Genomic DNA, 17,451 nt, shown 5'->3' on the forward strand with positions numbered 1-17,451 from the left:
TACTTTTTCTGGTACTTTACACGCATTGTAAATTTTATTGTAAGGGGACACGGACAGTGCGAACATAGAGTAGCAAGATACTAGGTTCAAAGATATAAAATGCTGGCTAGGTTTAAAGATGTTAGATGCTAAATTAAGGTTTCAAAACTTGGAACAAATGTGATGAGATTCAAAAACTTGCAGCAAATCTGGCGAGTTAAATATCCAAAGTTAGGAAAACTTTGGTTATTATAGAACTAGGAATTTCATACTCGTAAGATGAATATTTAGATGCTTTCTTCCACAATATAAAATGGAATAATTTTATTGTCAATTATTTATACATTTTCATTTCATCGAAATAAACCCCGAAACCAATAGCTTGAAATGGGTGGATGAGAAGGGAAGACCATGCATGCATTTGTGCTCTTAAAAAAACCAGCTGCATCCAGTAGTGGTAAATTCACTCAATCATTCAAAAGCCTTTCACAAAAGTTTACTTGAATAAGAAACTTCAACAGTGGATACAGACCGATGATTACTTAATTACTCTTCCTTCTTCAGGTGTATGGCGGATGGTCGCAACCACGTCCCATGCTGCATCCAAGAGCACATACCCGACATCTGCCAGGATGTCTGCAGAGGAGAATATTCACCTGTAACAGACAACATCAAAACACATTACTCATGCGCAGCGTCGATGGAGAAAACTTTAGCTTGCATTGTTGAAGGCATTGGTAAGAAAAAGCCTACGGACAGAGGTCTTTCTAGAAACTTTCGTTTTTTGTTAGCGCCCGATTGAGAGTGTAGGAATTGAATTGCATAAAATTATTATTGTGTCGTTCACGCAGATTCTTTCAATTAATGGTATTTCCTATATCTATGTTATTTCCACAGAATTCAATCTTGAGATAAACTATACAAGTCGAAATTGTCAACATTTGCAAAAAAATATTATTATGGTATCTCAAACGAAAAATAATATACTTAGTGTTAGTTCAATTAGTACCAGTAGGAAAGATTGCACATCGAACTTACAAAGAGATTTCGGCTTCGTAAAACGTTTTCTCTTCCACTCATACATTGTGACGTTTTTGTTGGTCTCAACGACTGGGACAACGTTCTTCGAAACCGTAATCTCTTTCTTAAGTTCGATGTGTGTATAATTTATGGAAACATTTATTTCCAGAACTCCTTCCAAGTCCACCAGAAGACGTCGAAGTGGAACCACTCAACGAAAAGCAGCTAAACGTAACATGGAACCCACCAACAGAGAACACAGAATCAGTCACACAATACGTAGTAAACGTGACAGCATTACGATCTTTTGATGCCCACTTGATAGATCCCTCAGAGAGTTCCATGAGGAATGATACGACAAAGATGAGCCAACCTATCACATTCAGAGTTCCCGCAAACAAAACGTACTTGGTCCTCAACGATTTGCTCCCATTCACAATGTATGAGGTCACAGTGACTTCATACAATATTCACGGTTCCAGTTTACCGAGCTACGCGATCAGGTAATTATTCGGAACGAGATGGCCTTTAAATACTAAATGTGTTGTTGAATCTAAGGATTACTTTGAATGGAAAGCTAACGCTTTGTTGGATTTGTTATAAGAGTGAATCTGTAATTTTAAATTTGTAAAGGTTGAAACAAACCGGACAATATTGCCAAAGAATATTATAACTATTATAGTTAAACGCGCTTTTAAAGGTGGTGAAATGTCTGGTAATTTTTTTTTGGCACTAAGACTCCATTGGCCCCAGGGTCCCCACGGCAAACGGAACAAGAATGCAATTCTCAATAAGAGAGGCATACTTGCGCCGCTTGCCGTTTTCAGCCATTATAGTTGTATTTTTTAATTACGACTTGTTAAATGTAGATATGGATCTCAGTTCCTATTTAAATCGTACAATATGTTTATACCAAAGGTCGTTGACCTTAACACCTGGGAAGATGAGGAGTACAGAAGTGGCGGCGGCTCCGCAACTGCCCGACGTGAGAGGATGCTGCGTCGCCGGTGGAGTCAACCACTACGGCTGTGTGTCCAAGCTCTGCGATCCTACCAAGACCTCCGAGATTGTCGTGAGTACAAGTGTAAATTAAAAATTTTCAACACCCCCGACAAATCATTTTCAAATCTTTTTCAAATAAATAATTATGTATATCTAGGCAACGTCCATCTTGACAGCTTGACATTTGTCTATTGACACTTGAATATTATGAACCTAAGGGTTATCTTACCTTCTTTTCTACAAGAAAACTAGAAAATAGCTGATAACTTTTAAACGGCTGAACCAATTTTTTTGTATTATAGCTAAGAACACTCTCGATCAAGCCACCTTTCAAACAAAAAAAAGTAAATTAAAATCGGTTCATTCGTTTAGGCGCTACGATGCCACAGACAGATACACAGATACACAGATACACAGACACACAGACACACAGATACACACGTCAAACTTATAACACCCCTCTTTTTGGGTCGGGGGTTAAAAACAACCAACACTGTGATTTGACATCTCACCAACGTTGATAGAATAGGGATGATGCCTACTAGTCAAATCAGCAACTTTTTATCAAGTTTTCAAGTATTTATTTGCTCAAAAACATGATACTCTTATTTGTGAACAATGTTTTACCTCCACTTGCTCGTAAACTGTCACTTTACCAAAGGAATGATTCTATTATAGATGACTGCAAGCGTATCTTTACTGGCCGCACGCCAACAATTTCCAAGAGGACTGTAATGGAAATTGCTGGAGAGTTTCATACTGATGACGAGGTTCTTTAAGTGTAGCTTTAGGTTGTTTTAGGTAGGTAGGTTTACGATTTTATAAAATATATTCTGACTTATTACTTACCTACTACTTTTTTTACACAACTTAGAATGTTTGTTTTTTTTTTAATTAAGTATATTAATTTCTTTTTAACTTTTTTTTTGCTTTATTGTTGTATACATTTTTTTAATTATTTTTTATTAAGTATTATTTTTCAAATTTGTTTTTTAGTAAACTTGATTTAGATTTTGTGTTAAATTAATTTTTGACATAGGCATCATGCCAATTCGAGCGTTGAAACACATCAGTGTGAAAACGCAAAGTAAAATAAACCTTAATGGTCTTGCTTTAAAGCTCGTATTCATTCATATATTTACAGTCAGCACTCCAAGCGAAAACCTTATGAAATAAAAATGGGGTGGTAAATTGACTTTAAAATCAAGAATTTAAAGTTCTTTTATTGTTTCAACGCTCGTAAACATTTACAACGTTTTGGTGAGATGTAAAATCTCATACTAAAGACTAAACACACAGGTCGTAGATATAATAAATCATCATTATAATAAATATGGTGGGACAAAATCTAAGATATTATTGGATTTGTGGTTTATGTTTTTCATTCATGAATTATTGGGTTTGTGGTTTACGTTCTTCATTTTGTGGTTTATGTTTTTCATTCATGAAAACTAAGTTAAAGAGTTTTACAAAAATTTAAATTTACGAATCTTAAGCTGTATATATACATTGTACAAGGAGTGAATAGTTTGATTTCAAAAACATATCCATAATCTCAAAAATTATAACAAATTTTAAAATAATCGAAAAGAGAAAAGTAATTGTTATTCATCTAAATTTTTTATCAACAACAATGCCGTGAATTATGAAAAAATATTCTGGTTCACACACTTTGTTGATTTGGAACTTTTGGATATTTTTCACCATTTATATGTTATGTTGTGAAAAAAATCAACTGTGATCCCATAGTAATAAGTTGTTTATAACCACCCCGTTTTGGGTTTAGAAACTTCTTTCCGAAGGACCTTATAATATAAAGAAGTTTGTTTACTTCACAAGTAAATTCGCAAGTCATACAATCGTTTTGTGTACTAGCACAATTATACCCCACCTCACTATATGTTCCACCCATAGGTTCCACCCATGTCTGCATAGCAATGTTATCTGTACACCCATAACGTTGTACACCCATTTCTCCACGTGTATGTGTTTACCCTTTGTACCCTCAGTCATTATCATAGCAACTACCATTGTAACTAACGCACCAATCATCCAGACAGCCGTGTTCTAATCATCAGTTACAGGTCACAGACCTGATGATTTGCGCGCCCTGGGCCGGGGTGACCTTTGGTTGTCTTGCAAATGGTCTGGACCATACTCCGTGCTGCCAATCAAGGGGACTCCCAGATTCCTGCTTGCCGTTGTGCAGTGGAAACATCACGACTTTGGACTTCAACCATTTCAAGTAAGCCCTGCAACATTTTTCCCTGATTCGTTCCTTGGGGCCGGGGTGACCTTTGGTTACCTTTCGAATGGTCAGAATTTTGATTAAGAACCTCATGAATGGATTTTTATATTTAATATCTATTTAATATTTCAATAATAACAGCATTAGCATTAGTTTCATAAATTATTATTATAAGCTGTCAAAATCGCCATTAGTTTGTATTTCAATTAGCTATTTCGAACTAATAGCGTTAATAGTTTTTGTTAGCTTATCGGCAGGTCCATTAGCACTAAATTAGCCTTCATTAATGTGATGTTATAATCATCGCAAATTAAAGGATTATCACGTTTAGTCGAATGCGTTTTGAGTTGAAATGACCTTTATTCTTAACTAGCATAGTGCATACACGCAACTTCGTACGCGTGGACTACAAAGATTTTAACCCCCTATTTTACCCTCTTAGCGATTGAATTTTCAAAAACCCTTTCTTAGATAATGTCTACGTCATAATAGCTGCATGCCTTTCAGCCCGATTCGTTCAGTAGTTAGAGCTGTGCGTTAATAGATCAGTCAGAAAGCCAGCACCTTTTCCTTTCATATATTTAACTAGCTGACGCCCGCGACTTCGTCCGCGTGGATTTAGGTTTTTCGAAATCCCGTGGGAACTCTTTGATTTTCCGGGATAAAACGTAGCCTATGTGCTAATCCAGGATATTATCTATCTCCCTTCCGAATTTCAGCCAAATCCGTCCAGTAGTTTTTGCGTGCAGGAGTAACAAACATACACACACCTACACACACATACAAACTTTCGCCTTTATAATATTAGTGTGATAATATTAGTGTGATAGTGTGATTTATCTCCACCAGATGCCTCCGCTACATGACTGCATACACCAACTGTCTGCTACAAGGCTACGGGGTTCTCCCAGGCCCTCCCTCAAGGTTGCACCTCACTAACATCGATACAGACTACGCTGTGGTACACTGGGCACCCCCAGCAGCCCTTGCAGATACTGTCCAGTATTACAATTTGCACTTCAAGTCCTTGTCGTCTGAAGAGGACTATCGTACCCTGGATAAGGTGAAAAGTAGAAAAGATTATCTTTCATTGTAATATTTCAATATACCTACCTGGGTAACTACTTTGCTAGTTCACATAATATTTTTAAATTCGCTTTGTTAATTCATTCGGCACAAAGAAACAGAATTTAAGTTATGGAAAAATTGAGGTGACGTAAAATATTTCTCGTTTTGTCAGGGTTATGCTTAGGCTCCTAAGGCAACTAACCAAATAAAGCTCAAATCAACAATATACTTACGGGGTTTTTTTTTACAGTTACAATCTCCATACATCCTGGAAGATCTAGAATCAAACACAGACTACGAGATCTACGTGGAAGCTGTCAACGAGCATGGAGTTGGTGAAGCCTCACCTAGACTTATATTTAGAACACAGAGTCAGGTATTATTTGCTCTATTCGATGAAATAGTTTTTAGAAATCCATAAGAGGTTCCTTAAACAGTTTTTTAGAAAAAAACTACCGTTATAAAAAAATATTTTCCAAGCTACACATTTCTGTAAAAAGTGACTATTGCTAAGATATTCATAAAATATCGTTTCTTCACCTCTAACCCCGTTTAAAATTTTTAGCGGAACTTAGATCAATGGGACTTGACATTTTGTGTGGAATAATAACAATGTTTAGGTTTATACCAAAAAAATCCAGCTTTATGGGAGTATTTCCAAAGCACAATCTGGGCTAATAAATAGTCAAAACTTGTCATTTAGATAATAGAAGAAGAGGAAGAGAACGCAAACGCGTACAACATAACGGCGTGCTGTGAGCGAGTGCAGCTATCGAGCGTGTGTCTACCGCTATGCTCCTATGACGCCAAGATGACTGATCTGAGGAAGCTGGCGCCTCTGTGTGAACAGGAGTTCAATAAGCTGGTCCGATGTGGAGCAGGAGGTAAGATACACATCATGTCTAAAAGGAAATATCGGAATCTTTCATTTGAATGATTAGGCAGATTATAACTCTAAAAAGCGCGCTTCGCAAGAAATGAAGACTGTGTTGACGTTTGCTGGCGCGCGTGCGGTGCCTTTTTGGAGTATTTTTTTTTTTTGTTAAAAGTGGCCGGTTTTTGTGTTTCACTGGTGTTTTTTGGTGGTAGAACTGACTGGGAAGCGCTCTAAGGGGACGCCGCGCGTGTGTCGGCGAGCGCCGGCACAGACGAAGTCCATACTTTTATAGTTTCCCTAACTTGTAAATAACTACAAACTTGGCTAATCTGTGTAAAGCCAGACGTTACAGAAAATGTAATGGTTATTAATATAACTATTAATCCATCTAGAGGAAACCATAGTGTACCTTGAGGAGGCTACACTAATTCCAGTCAGTAAAGTACTGCTGTACTTGGCGGCTGCTTGTGTAGACGAGCAAAAGGTACGATGGATGATCACAAAAAATTGGCAACGGTCGGCGTGATGGTATCTAAAGATTTGCATGGCATCACCCAAAAGCTGAAAAACAAGTTTTTAATCTGTGATTGTCTTAATTGTTCTCTAAGGTCGTAACCACGAGACATGCTGCGCGCGTCGCGGTGTCCCTGCAGCCTGCCGTGGTGCATGCGGCGGCGCGTACAGCGGCCTCTTCTACACTTGCATCGCCTACGTCGGCAACATCGTGCAGTGCTTTGAAGAAGGTGAGAAGCGACCATCAGCTCATACCAGTATCTGGTTAAATATAGCCTTAGTAAAAACTTTCACCTTCGAAAAAATACCTACATTTTCAGCCAACCTCTTTAGTTTGAGTAAGCGGTCTTAGATATATCATTCCAAACATCGTAAAGGGAAAAACCACCTCATAGTTTTTTGTTCTATAGGAACTGGTCAACTCCCCGGTCCGCCACGTGAGGTCCATGCAGTGGTAAACCAAGACAAGCTGTTCCTGGACTGGACAGCGCCCACCGATGGCGCCAACGCTACGTCATACACCGTGCATTGGCAGAAGATCGGCAACAATACGCTGCCGTACTACTACAACAATCTTCAACTAGACAATGTAAGCTACTTTTACCAATAACGAGATCATGATCAACCCGATGCCAACCCACTACTGAGAATGGGTCTCTTCTCTGAGTGAGAAGGCTTTAGGCCATAGTCTGCCACGCTGGTCCAATGCGAATTGGCAGACTTCACACACCTTTGAGCACATGGAGAACTCTTAGGCATGCAGGTTTCCTCACGATGTTTTCCTTCACTGTTAAAGCAAGTGATATTTAATTGCTTAAAAATGCACATAACTGAAAAATTAGAGGAGCCCGGGATCGAACCCCCCACTTAGGAGCCGGACGTTCTAACCACTAAGCTATCACAGCTTCGCAATAACGAGATGCCTCCGTGAAAAGGTGCCAAGAATATTAGCTGCATTTTCGCGCTGGACAGCCAATAGAGCCTCGATAGCTCAACGGTTGAGGAGCGGACTGAATTCCAAAAGGTCGACGGTTCAAACTCCACTCGTTGCACTATTGTCGTACCCACTACTGGCACAAGCTTTACGCTTAAAGGGGAAAGGGGAATATTAGTTCTGATTAGCATGGCTAATATTCTTTTATTAAAAAAAATACCACTACCAATTAGGAAAGTCATCATACTTTGTTTCTTCTAGGTCTTAATATGTCTTGAGAACCTTAATTTTAGTGACTTACATTACTATGTTGCTTTAGCAAATGACCGTTACTGAAACGATGGCTCGCATCGAGGGCTTGGAAGTCAACAGCACCTACCACCTGTTTGTGGTGGCAGCCAACGAGCACGGCACCTCCCTGCCCTCTAGCATGCTACTGCTCAACATTACTGAGGGTAAGATAAAAAGAGAAGCTTTCTGGATCACGAAAGACAATTAAAAAGTGGACTTTATCGATAATCTCTATCTACAAGTAAAATCGTACTACGAGTATATACATAGGTCATTCCGAATAAAAATGTTTGTGGGCTGCAACTCGTTTCTAGTTACAACTTGATATCCAGTATCATACCAATCTTGACAGTTTCTTAGAACACGATTTTTGTTGGAAATTGTCCAAAAAATTAGCCCTTCTATAGTAAGGTACTAATTTCATCATCATCATCATCATCATCGAAGCGTTCATTCATTCATTTCAGCGCCATCGAAGATAATTTTATGGATTGCAGAGTTATTTTTATAGAATTTCATAGAAAATGTGTTTTGTTGATGTGTTTCATCTTAATGCAAAATCGCCAATGTATTGCTGGCCTTGGTAAATGACCACATAAGTATATATAGTTGTTGACACAGGAGCTTTCCCTGGAAGCTGATTTCACAACATGCAGAATTTTCAATAAAATCCATGTATTGCAGACAAAGAACATAAAGAAGTGTCCGGTATACCATCGCCGCCTCATTCGTTATCGGTGTCCTCGCACTCCGCCACGTGGCTTGCGCTCAGCTGGCAGCCGCCACAGTTCTCGCTTCCTGATGAGAAAATCTCATACACGTAAGCATCGTAATTAAAAAAAAACTCTCAGAACTGCTGATCATGGTGAGCAATGTGGTTCATTGCTCACCATGATCAGCACACAACAAAAAATCAACAGCTCTTTATTGAGTCTTAGGCTGAGCTCTACAGAGCGCACTTTGTCTTTGCTCAGACTTAAGACACTCTTAAAACGAGACAGCACTATACCGCTGGTATAAATCTGTCTCTGTTTTAACTGAAACTTAGCTCTAAGCAAAGTCAAAGTATACTTTTATGAACTCTTTGCATAAGAATGATCTCCCTTCGATTTGATTAAAGAAACCCTGCAATAATATCCACGACTTCGTCGGTATGATAGGATTAGCCGTTGCTACTTTTTTAACATTTTCATTTATACCGCGTACCGGTAAGCGCAGTGTGGGAAGACCTGCCTGCTGGACCGATGACTTTTAAAAGGTGGTGCAAGCGGTGGTAGAAGCGAGTGAATGAAAGAGGCGATGGATTGTGTGAGATGATTTGTATGGCGCGCTCTCCAAAAGTCCTATGTAACAGTGGGAGCAGACAAGCTGATGAATGATGAGGATAATATTTCATTCACTGTATTTTCTTTTTACCAGGTTATACTACAAGATGCCAAGCCAAACCGGTCAGGGTAATGTGACGACGATCAACACCACAGTACCAGGACATACGCTGGAGAAACTAACGCCGAATACGCAATACGTAGCGTGGGTCAAGGCTCATACTGATGCTGGGGACTCCTTACCTTCGGAGACGCTGCTGGCTTGGACTGATCCTGCTTATCCTGCTTTTGTAGAGGTACGTATAGGATAATATAGAATGCCTTCATCACTTATATTATTATAATTGCCCCTTTGGTTTAGTGGTTAACTTATTCAACTGCAATCTTGGGACCCGGCCATGGCCTAATAAAATATGCTGGAAAACATTCCCAGTACTAACCCGGACTTGGAAAGTTGGCGATGTTTACCCTAATGCCTCTCTAACTCTCTCTCTCTCTCTTTATCTCTATCTCTTTCTCTCTTTCTCTATCTCTTATTCTTTCTATCTCTCTATTTCTCCCCCTCTTCCTCTCTCTCTCTCTCTACCCACATTTCTCGATAAGCACATAAAACTGTTGGTCCTAAGTCTCATCTCTCTCCAGTTATGTCGGAAACTGTCCTGTCCGTCCGAGAGTGACGAGATAGAGCGTCAATGAGAAAATAGAGCGTCAAATAGAGAGGAAATGAGAAAATAGTCCGTAACGACTCGTTATGAATTTAAAATAACTATTTACCTACACACTAATACTGCCTTTTCGAAATTCGGATTAGCAACTTCTCCTGATTTCAAGTTATCCGGATGTAAATTCGACCTCGTCATCAACATCATAACACTGTTTTAGATGATAAAATGATAGAGAAGCTTACAGTATTATTTTATTTGTTTTATTTTAACAGCCACCCACCATCAATCCAGTAAACCTGGTGGTAGAAGGATCCAGTATGACCATCTTATGTATTGCGATGGGAACTCCGACGCCTACGATTTCTCTATATATTTCTGGTAAGTTCTACATAATATTAGAATTTTTTTCTAACAATAAACAGAACTCTTTAAAGTTATCACGATGGATCCTATAATTGAAATTCAAAGAGCCAGACCTTACAAAATTTTCATTATCATGTCACATCTGAACTGTTATGCTGGTAATCATCAGGTCGGCTGGTACGCCAGGAGGTCACGCGGCACATGGTGACAGTGGTCCACAACGTCACGCGGGACATGGACCTCGTCTCCTGCTACGCGGACAACGGGTATGGTACACCCATGCAGGCGACTAGGAAGATTAACATATCACGTAAGAATCACTCGTTTAACATGCATTGTTATTCTTTGGGTGCTTTTTATTTAGTATCAAGATGCAGAATCAGGTATATTATTGACAATTCTATAAAATTAATTTAAATCTAAATTAAAACTTAAAAAAAAAAATTAAAAATTAAATAAATTAAATTAAACCTAAAACCTTATCGAGACCACCGCAGCGAGGCATTGTACCCAAGATGCTGGTAGCATTATCCCTTTGGATGGCCAAACTAATTTTATTTGCCCAAGGTAGCTGCCAGCTCTCGGGTCCCCGGTTGACTCGATAACCCTTTATTTTTATTTAGTATCAAGATGCAGAATCAGGTATATTTTTGACAATTCTATAAAATTAATTTAAATCTAAATTAAAACTTAAAAAAAAAAAAATTAAAAATTAAATTAATTAAATTAAACCTAAAACCTCATCGAGACCACCGCAGCGAGGCATTGTACCCAAGATGCTGGTAGCATTATCCCTTTGGATGCCCAAACTAATTTTATTTTCCTAAGGTGATTACTAGGTGATAAGTTATTAAAAAAGTATACTTGCACTGCTTATAATATGTGCAACTGTTACAGAATTTCAAAAAAATAATCGTGCAATTTTTATTCGCTGTGCGGGGTAAAAATGCATTTTTCCAAGACCTTCGAATGAGATATCAAAGGGCTGGCTATAATATACTTATTCTTCCTCCCACCAGACATACCAACAATCCAAGCATCTGGGATAACAATGGCAGCTGCTGGTGACTCCGTAATCCTCGAGTGCAGAGTGGAGGCCCTGCCCAAGCCCACCGTGGCGTTCTGGAGAGACCCGAACGGAAGAATATCAGTTATAGACGGACCTAACTATACTATACAGCTCGTTGCTGATCCAGAGGTGAGTGTCCTATTCCTAGAGATATAAATAAATAGTAAATAAATAAATGTTTATTTATTATAAAAAAAACATAGGTAGGTATACTTTGGACCCCTTACTCCCAAAAAAGTAAAAACTGTGTTATGGGAGTAAGTGTACCCTGTTAGGTAACTCGTTTTTTAAATTTTACCTTAGAGGTACCTACGGAACCCTGACAAGACCCAAGACCTTGAAAATGTGTATTATTAGACTGTTTTGTGGCTTCTCAAGACAATAGAATGTCAATTGTTCCTGAGCCTCTTCACAAAAGTCTCGACGACTCGAAGAGTTAAGCCGACTCATCCATTTCTGTTCAAATTAGCGCTCGCCCATCACAAAGCTAAGTGCTCTTTTAAATGTGACCTTCAGACATCTCATTGTTCAGAAGCCTAGGTTATCTTTTGTTTAGATATGAACTGCACCAGTCTACAAAATATTAAAAAGTAGGTATTTTTGTGTTTAAACTCCCGATAGAGAAAATAATATTAGTAAGTAGGTATAAATTAAAATTCGAATAAAAAAATATAAAATATCATATTTTCAATCATAACTGTAAATATTTAGTACCTATCGTAAAATTAATGAATATAATCAGCAATTAAATCCTAAGCTAACGTGCAACTTTTTAAATAAATTAATAAAACAATTATAATGAAAATATTACAATAAAACTTAAAGTTAGCCTTATCTAATTACTATACAAATCATGCCCGCGTGGAATGGTGCCAAGAATACTGGCTGCATTTCCGCGTTGGACAGCCAGGCTGATCCGTTGCGCAAAAAATGAGCCAGCCCTTCTGTCACCCGATGAGGCTATTAAACGCGGTAATAATAAATTATAATTAAGTAAGTACAATGTTCTCTTTCCCACAGGAACCAACAAAATACACAATGCGGCTGATCATCAAGAAGATCTCGGAGGCGGACGAGGGCGACTACTTCTGCCACGCAGAAAACGCTTTCGGCAAAACTCTACGACCGGTCTCCGTGCGCCTGCGCAACAACGCGCCTCACCACAACGTCACCGAGTGCTGCAAACAGGTACATTTTTTTACTTAAGTATATTATCATCAAAAGAAATGTTGCATTATGACACAGCGAAAACCACGAAGGTTTTGCTCGTTTCCATTAGTTCAACTGATTAGTTCAACCGTTGAACTAGTGAGACATTTTTTCCCCACTAGTTGAACTGCGTCTAAATTCTTTTAAGAGTTGAACTAGTGGGAATAAATAGTTGAACTCAGATAGTGATGGGAATTTAAGCAAACTGATTAAACTGAAAAATATGTAAGCCATGGATGTAAGTATATTTATTTTGTGTGTCAATTGTCATTCCGTCTACTTCTCAATAATAATATTATACACGGTATATTGTATACGAAGCGAAAACTTAGCGCTATTATCATACTACCTAAATACAATCCAATGCCAAAAACCCTTTGCCTTACACTTGTAGTTTAGTGATTTAGTATTTTTCAAACCCGCAATGTAAAGAGTGCAAAACTTCGGATCAATGCCCCGCCTACGATGTGGCATTGACCCTGCGGCACCTATTTATGTTACGTTATCGTGAGTCAGATGTTTTATTTGCAATACATTGCGAAGTTTTAACAAATACAGGAAATTTTTTTTGCGTTTTTTCTGGTATCTTATCAGAATCATCAGTAGCTACTATCACCTGTCTTCAGTTTTGTTGGCGTTCTAATAACAAGCAGTTAAAGCACTGTAGAATATTTAGCTTTAATTTTTTTATTACTAAATAACTGATGCCTGGGACTTCATTCGTGCTGAATGAATTTCGTTTCAGTACTTAAGCGACTGTCAGGTTAGCTTCATTTAATTAAATTATTATTGATCAGTTTTAGCACTCGAATACTAAAAACTTCGGTCAGTCATTGAAATTAGTCTATACAATTTCATAAAAAATAATTTACCATTCCAACATGCCGCTTGACTCCCTAAAGTGCTATAAATATTCATACGGGATATTAAATTTATCACACCTGCCTGAGCGCTTTAGGTAATTATCCAATAAATAAGGTAAAGTAAGTAAATGTATTATGTATTGGATATAAAGGGACATATTCTGAAGTTGCGAACTTCTCAACATTGTCATTCCCTGCCAGTTTCGAGCCAGATTAGAAGTTTATTTTAGGCGGAATCCGTTATAAGACTGAATACAGCAGATATAATTGTTGGGGGAATTGAATCGGAGCCAGCCAGGCATTTGTACTGATAATAATTTAAATTGTTGTGAGTGTGTTATTTATAATGGTTTAATCACATACATAATCATAATCTTTATGATATTTTGATAGGTTACATATAAAAAATACGTAATTTCTGATGCCGAACAGACAACCAAACAGACCGACAAGAAAGGGTGTGTTAAAGAAGAAAACTAGTGTATCGCCTGAATAGGTTTATTATGATAGAGTGCTAATATAATAATTTCATCATCAACCTAATCATCTCAACCCAACGCTGGCCCACTACTGAGCATAGGTCTCCTTTCAGAATGAATTTGGGGAGATAATAATAATTTATTAATGACTTAGCAGATACAATATAGCGTGTATGACTTGTGAGCAGTTATTTGTAAGTAGACTGAAAAGAAATGTAGTTTTAAGATTGCTTATACCTATTCTTATTAAGTACAAAGATTATATTCATTTTGACATTCATTTATATTGATTTTGGCTTGGTCTTTGTTACAGATGAACGTATCGTCCACGTGTATCGACGCGTGCAGCTTCCACCTCGATATGGACAACATCATGGACAGGCCTGAGTGCATGGATGACTTCGACAAGCTCATGAAGTGCGCGGCCGACGGATCAGGTACAAACTGTCATCACAATCATCATTAAACCATTGCCGGCCCACTACTGGGTATGTGTTTCCTCTCCGAACGAGAAAGTTCGAGATATACCTACGTAACGTGCATAGGACAGAATGGGAGGATTTCTTGAACTACTATTGGATGACTAGAACGTCCCGTCCCATCCCTTTTCGAATTATCTAACAGTAGTTCCAGCCCGCTGGACCGATGCCCTGAAGAAGGTGGCGGGGAGCGGGTAGATGAGGAAGGCAGAGGACCGTGTTTGGTGGCGCGCTCTTGGAAAGGCCTATGTCCAACAGTGGACTCACACAGGCTGATGGGATAGAAGTTCAAGGAATCTCTCCGTCCCGTCCCGTACACGTTTGCCTGTCTGCAGGCTGCTAGCCTTTCACGGCCCATCAGTTTCACTGATTTCGACAATACAGAGATGACTGGTATCCCAGGGACGATAATATCTACTTTTTATGTCAGGAAATATAAAACTTGTCCCGGAAAATAAAAACTCCACGTGGACGAAGTCGCGAGCATCATCTACTTATTCTAGTTTTAAAATAATCTAAACAAAATTTTCATATCGAGTTTATATACGCATATAAAAGGCATAAATAAACTAATTCCCTTGCACTAAAATGCTGAAGTTTATTGACCTTGGGCCTTGGTGTCATCTTCAAAGAAGCCCTAACGTCAGCATTTAAAATCATAAATTTATTGCAAGCATTTGTTCATTGTAATTAGGAACCAACATTGGGTTACCCTTATAAATTCATGACGTTATTTGGTTTTCAATTTAACCCTAACATTAGACGCAATACTGATAAGATTATAATTATTTATTATACCTACTACATTTTAACAACATATTCTCGCCCGACTTCATACATACCAGGTACATACCTACATAAAATATTAGAAACATTTTTTTTAACTTTTTGGAAGAAGTGTATAGATAGCTTAAATTACAAAATATATAATATGCGCCCAACTATTGAGATTATTTTCACGGGCACTTTTTGACCGGTTGAATTGAAGCTCGTCCTGTAATTATTCATCAAGTATATAGGTACTGCTAATACAAGCTTTGCTAAACGTGCTAAAATATCTTTAAAAAATTTGGACTCTGGAAGTTTTTCATGCCTCCAATTGTTTTCAGACCATCGCAGCTGTTGCGCGTCGTGGGGCGTCCCTCGTAACTGCCTGGAGCTCTGCCGCGGAGGCACCGTCGCCAGGAGTTGCGCTCTCCAGCACGCGAGGCGAGCCCTGGCCTGCTTCAGAGACTCTGGCGCCAAGCTGCCTGGCCCGCCGAGGAGCTTGAAGGCACATGCTGCCCCTACGCCCAACTCTGTCCTACTAAGGTATACCTATCCAATTGTCTTTAGATTAGGAAGTGTAATAGAAAGAAAGAAAGACATTTAATTTCGCTTACATTACAATAAAACTAGCTTTACCTAATTACTATACAAATCATGCCCGCGTGGAATGGTACCAATAGTTTCCGCGCCGGACAACCGGGCTGATCCGTTGCGCCAAAAATGAGCCAGTCTTTCTGTCACCCGATGAGGCTAAATGTCTCGTAATTTAATTTGTAAATTGAACACATCACATGTTATACCTAAGAGTTGGTTATCCTAGAGCATCCTCCACTTGAGCATTAAAGCCAAAATGCCTAAAACAGAAGAAGCGCCGGAATAAACTGTGTCTTGGCACAACCCGAAAAAAAGATTCTAGGTCAGCAGCTGTATGCCTTGTACATATAAAAGAGCCTAGCGCTGATTTTCAACCGGGACCCTGAACCGACTAAAAGCGATTTTTTGCGGCTTTGTCCGCCCGGAATTCCTGATATCCATAGAACTTGAATCGGAAAAGAAAAACTGATGAGTTTCTGGTTCCTCTCAGTAGAGAATCTGCTTCTGCTAGACGTATCAAAGAACTAGGTTAGCCTACATCAAATAAATATTCTTCATTGAATTTCTAGTTGGTCATTAAAGTCATTGATTTCGTACCAAAAAAAATTCGAACAATTTTTCTTTACGATGGATTATCATCCCTACAGTGACAATAAAACATGCTTATACTTAGCGCCGAAACTCATAATATTTTCTCAAACTTTGCCAATTCACTGGAGTGCCATCAAGATTATATTTTGGAACATTAATTTTACGCAAAATTTTTGACTGATGTCTTAGCTGAGGGCTTTCTATTTTTAACCCTCGACCCAAAAAGATGGGTGTTATATATTATGGTATGAAGGTGTGTGTCTGTCTGTGGCATCGTAGCTCCAATCGTAATCAATAAATCTTTCGATCTTCCACAGTTGGGAACCGCCTCTAAAGAACCCGCAAACGGTATACCTGTACCGAGTGTTTTGGAGGGCGTATGGTGCAAAGGTTCCTGAGAAACTGGACACAAGTGAGACCAGCGTGGTGCTCACTGGACTGAAAGACGACGTGCGATATGAGTGTGTTGTGAAAGCAGCAAACGATGTTGGTAAGTGTGTCCAAGCTTAATCTTTTGTTATTCAGCAATCCTCGTCTCTGTGTTGCTCGGTCATTACTGAGGATTTGGGCTTAAGGATTTTATCGTTTGATACCTTGTTATTAACGGCATCAAAAATCTTCTTTGTTATTATATATTAATATCTTCTCATGTCCAGGTACATCATCGCTCAGCCAGCCCATCATGTTCACGACTGCAGGCCAGGAGACTGGAGCGGCGGCCGCGCCGGTGGAAGGCTCCGGCACTGCGTCAGCGGTGGGCGTCGCGATGGCTTGCATCCTCGTGGCTGCTATCCTGCTCGCTGCGGGACTCTATTATAGACATAGGAAGGTAAATATTCAAGTTTTTCTACTCCCACATGATTTTAAGAATAGATGGTAGATTTTCTGATTCCAAGTAACAAAATATCAATTAGATTGAGAATTTCTAAAGTCAGGGAAAATATTAACCATTTCTTTTACTTTCCAGAACTTAAGACTAAAGGCCCAAGGAGGTGTTGCGTTTGAAAATCCGAGCTACCTCAGGGAACCTAATCCAGACAACATTGTCAACGTAAGTTTTCTTTTCTTTGAAGTAGACCCCATCAATATTTTTCTTTGTCATCCCTTTAATAAA

At 38.8% G+C, this 17,451-nt stretch overlaps 1 protein-coding gene across 2 annotated transcripts in view; it reads left to right on the forward strand.

Annotated features, from left to right (window-relative positions):
- LOC123873701 (Ig-like and fibronectin type-III domain-containing protein 2) overlaps positions 1–17,451 on the forward strand; it is a 144,452-nt gene that overhangs the window by 124,979 nt on the left and 2,022 nt on the right. The window contains exons 9-29 of one of the 2 annotated variants that reach the window (XM_045918685.1): positions 544–716; positions 1,169–1,502; positions 1,918–2,071; positions 4,080–4,246; positions 5,099–5,312; positions 5,568–5,693; positions 6,021–6,201; positions 6,803–6,937; positions 7,118–7,296; positions 7,961–8,096; positions 8,617–8,752; positions 9,352–9,553; positions 10,195–10,300; positions 10,455–10,595; positions 11,305–11,483; positions 12,375–12,542; positions 14,219–14,342; positions 15,494–15,695; positions 16,655–16,827; positions 16,994–17,166; positions 17,305–17,388. In XM_045918685.1, the coding sequence (XP_045774641.1) occupies positions 544–716; positions 1,169–1,502; positions 1,918–2,071; positions 4,080–4,246; positions 5,099–5,312; positions 5,568–5,693; positions 6,021–6,201; positions 6,803–6,937; positions 7,118–7,296; positions 7,961–8,096; positions 8,617–8,752; positions 9,352–9,553; positions 10,195–10,300; positions 10,455–10,595; positions 11,305–11,483; positions 12,375–12,542; positions 14,219–14,342; positions 15,494–15,695; positions 16,655–16,827; positions 16,994–17,166; positions 17,305–17,388 (3,487 nt within the window). The remainder of the gene's footprint in view (positions 1–543; positions 717–1,168; positions 1,503–1,917; positions 2,072–4,079; positions 4,247–5,098; positions 5,313–5,567; positions 5,694–6,020; positions 6,202–6,802; positions 6,938–7,117; positions 7,297–7,960; positions 8,097–8,616; positions 8,753–9,351; positions 9,554–10,194; positions 10,301–10,454; positions 10,596–11,304; positions 11,484–12,374; positions 12,543–14,218; positions 14,343–15,493; positions 15,696–16,654; positions 16,828–16,993; positions 17,167–17,304; positions 17,389–17,451) is intronic. The other variant, XM_045918686.1, reaches the window with a different exon arrangement.

The sequence above is a fragment of the Maniola jurtina genome, chromosome 17 (genome assembly GCF_905333055.1).
Source record: "Maniola jurtina chromosome 17, ilManJurt1.1, whole genome shotgun sequence".
NCBI classification, from domain to species: domain Eukaryota; kingdom Metazoa; phylum Arthropoda; class Insecta; order Lepidoptera; family Nymphalidae; genus Maniola; species Maniola jurtina.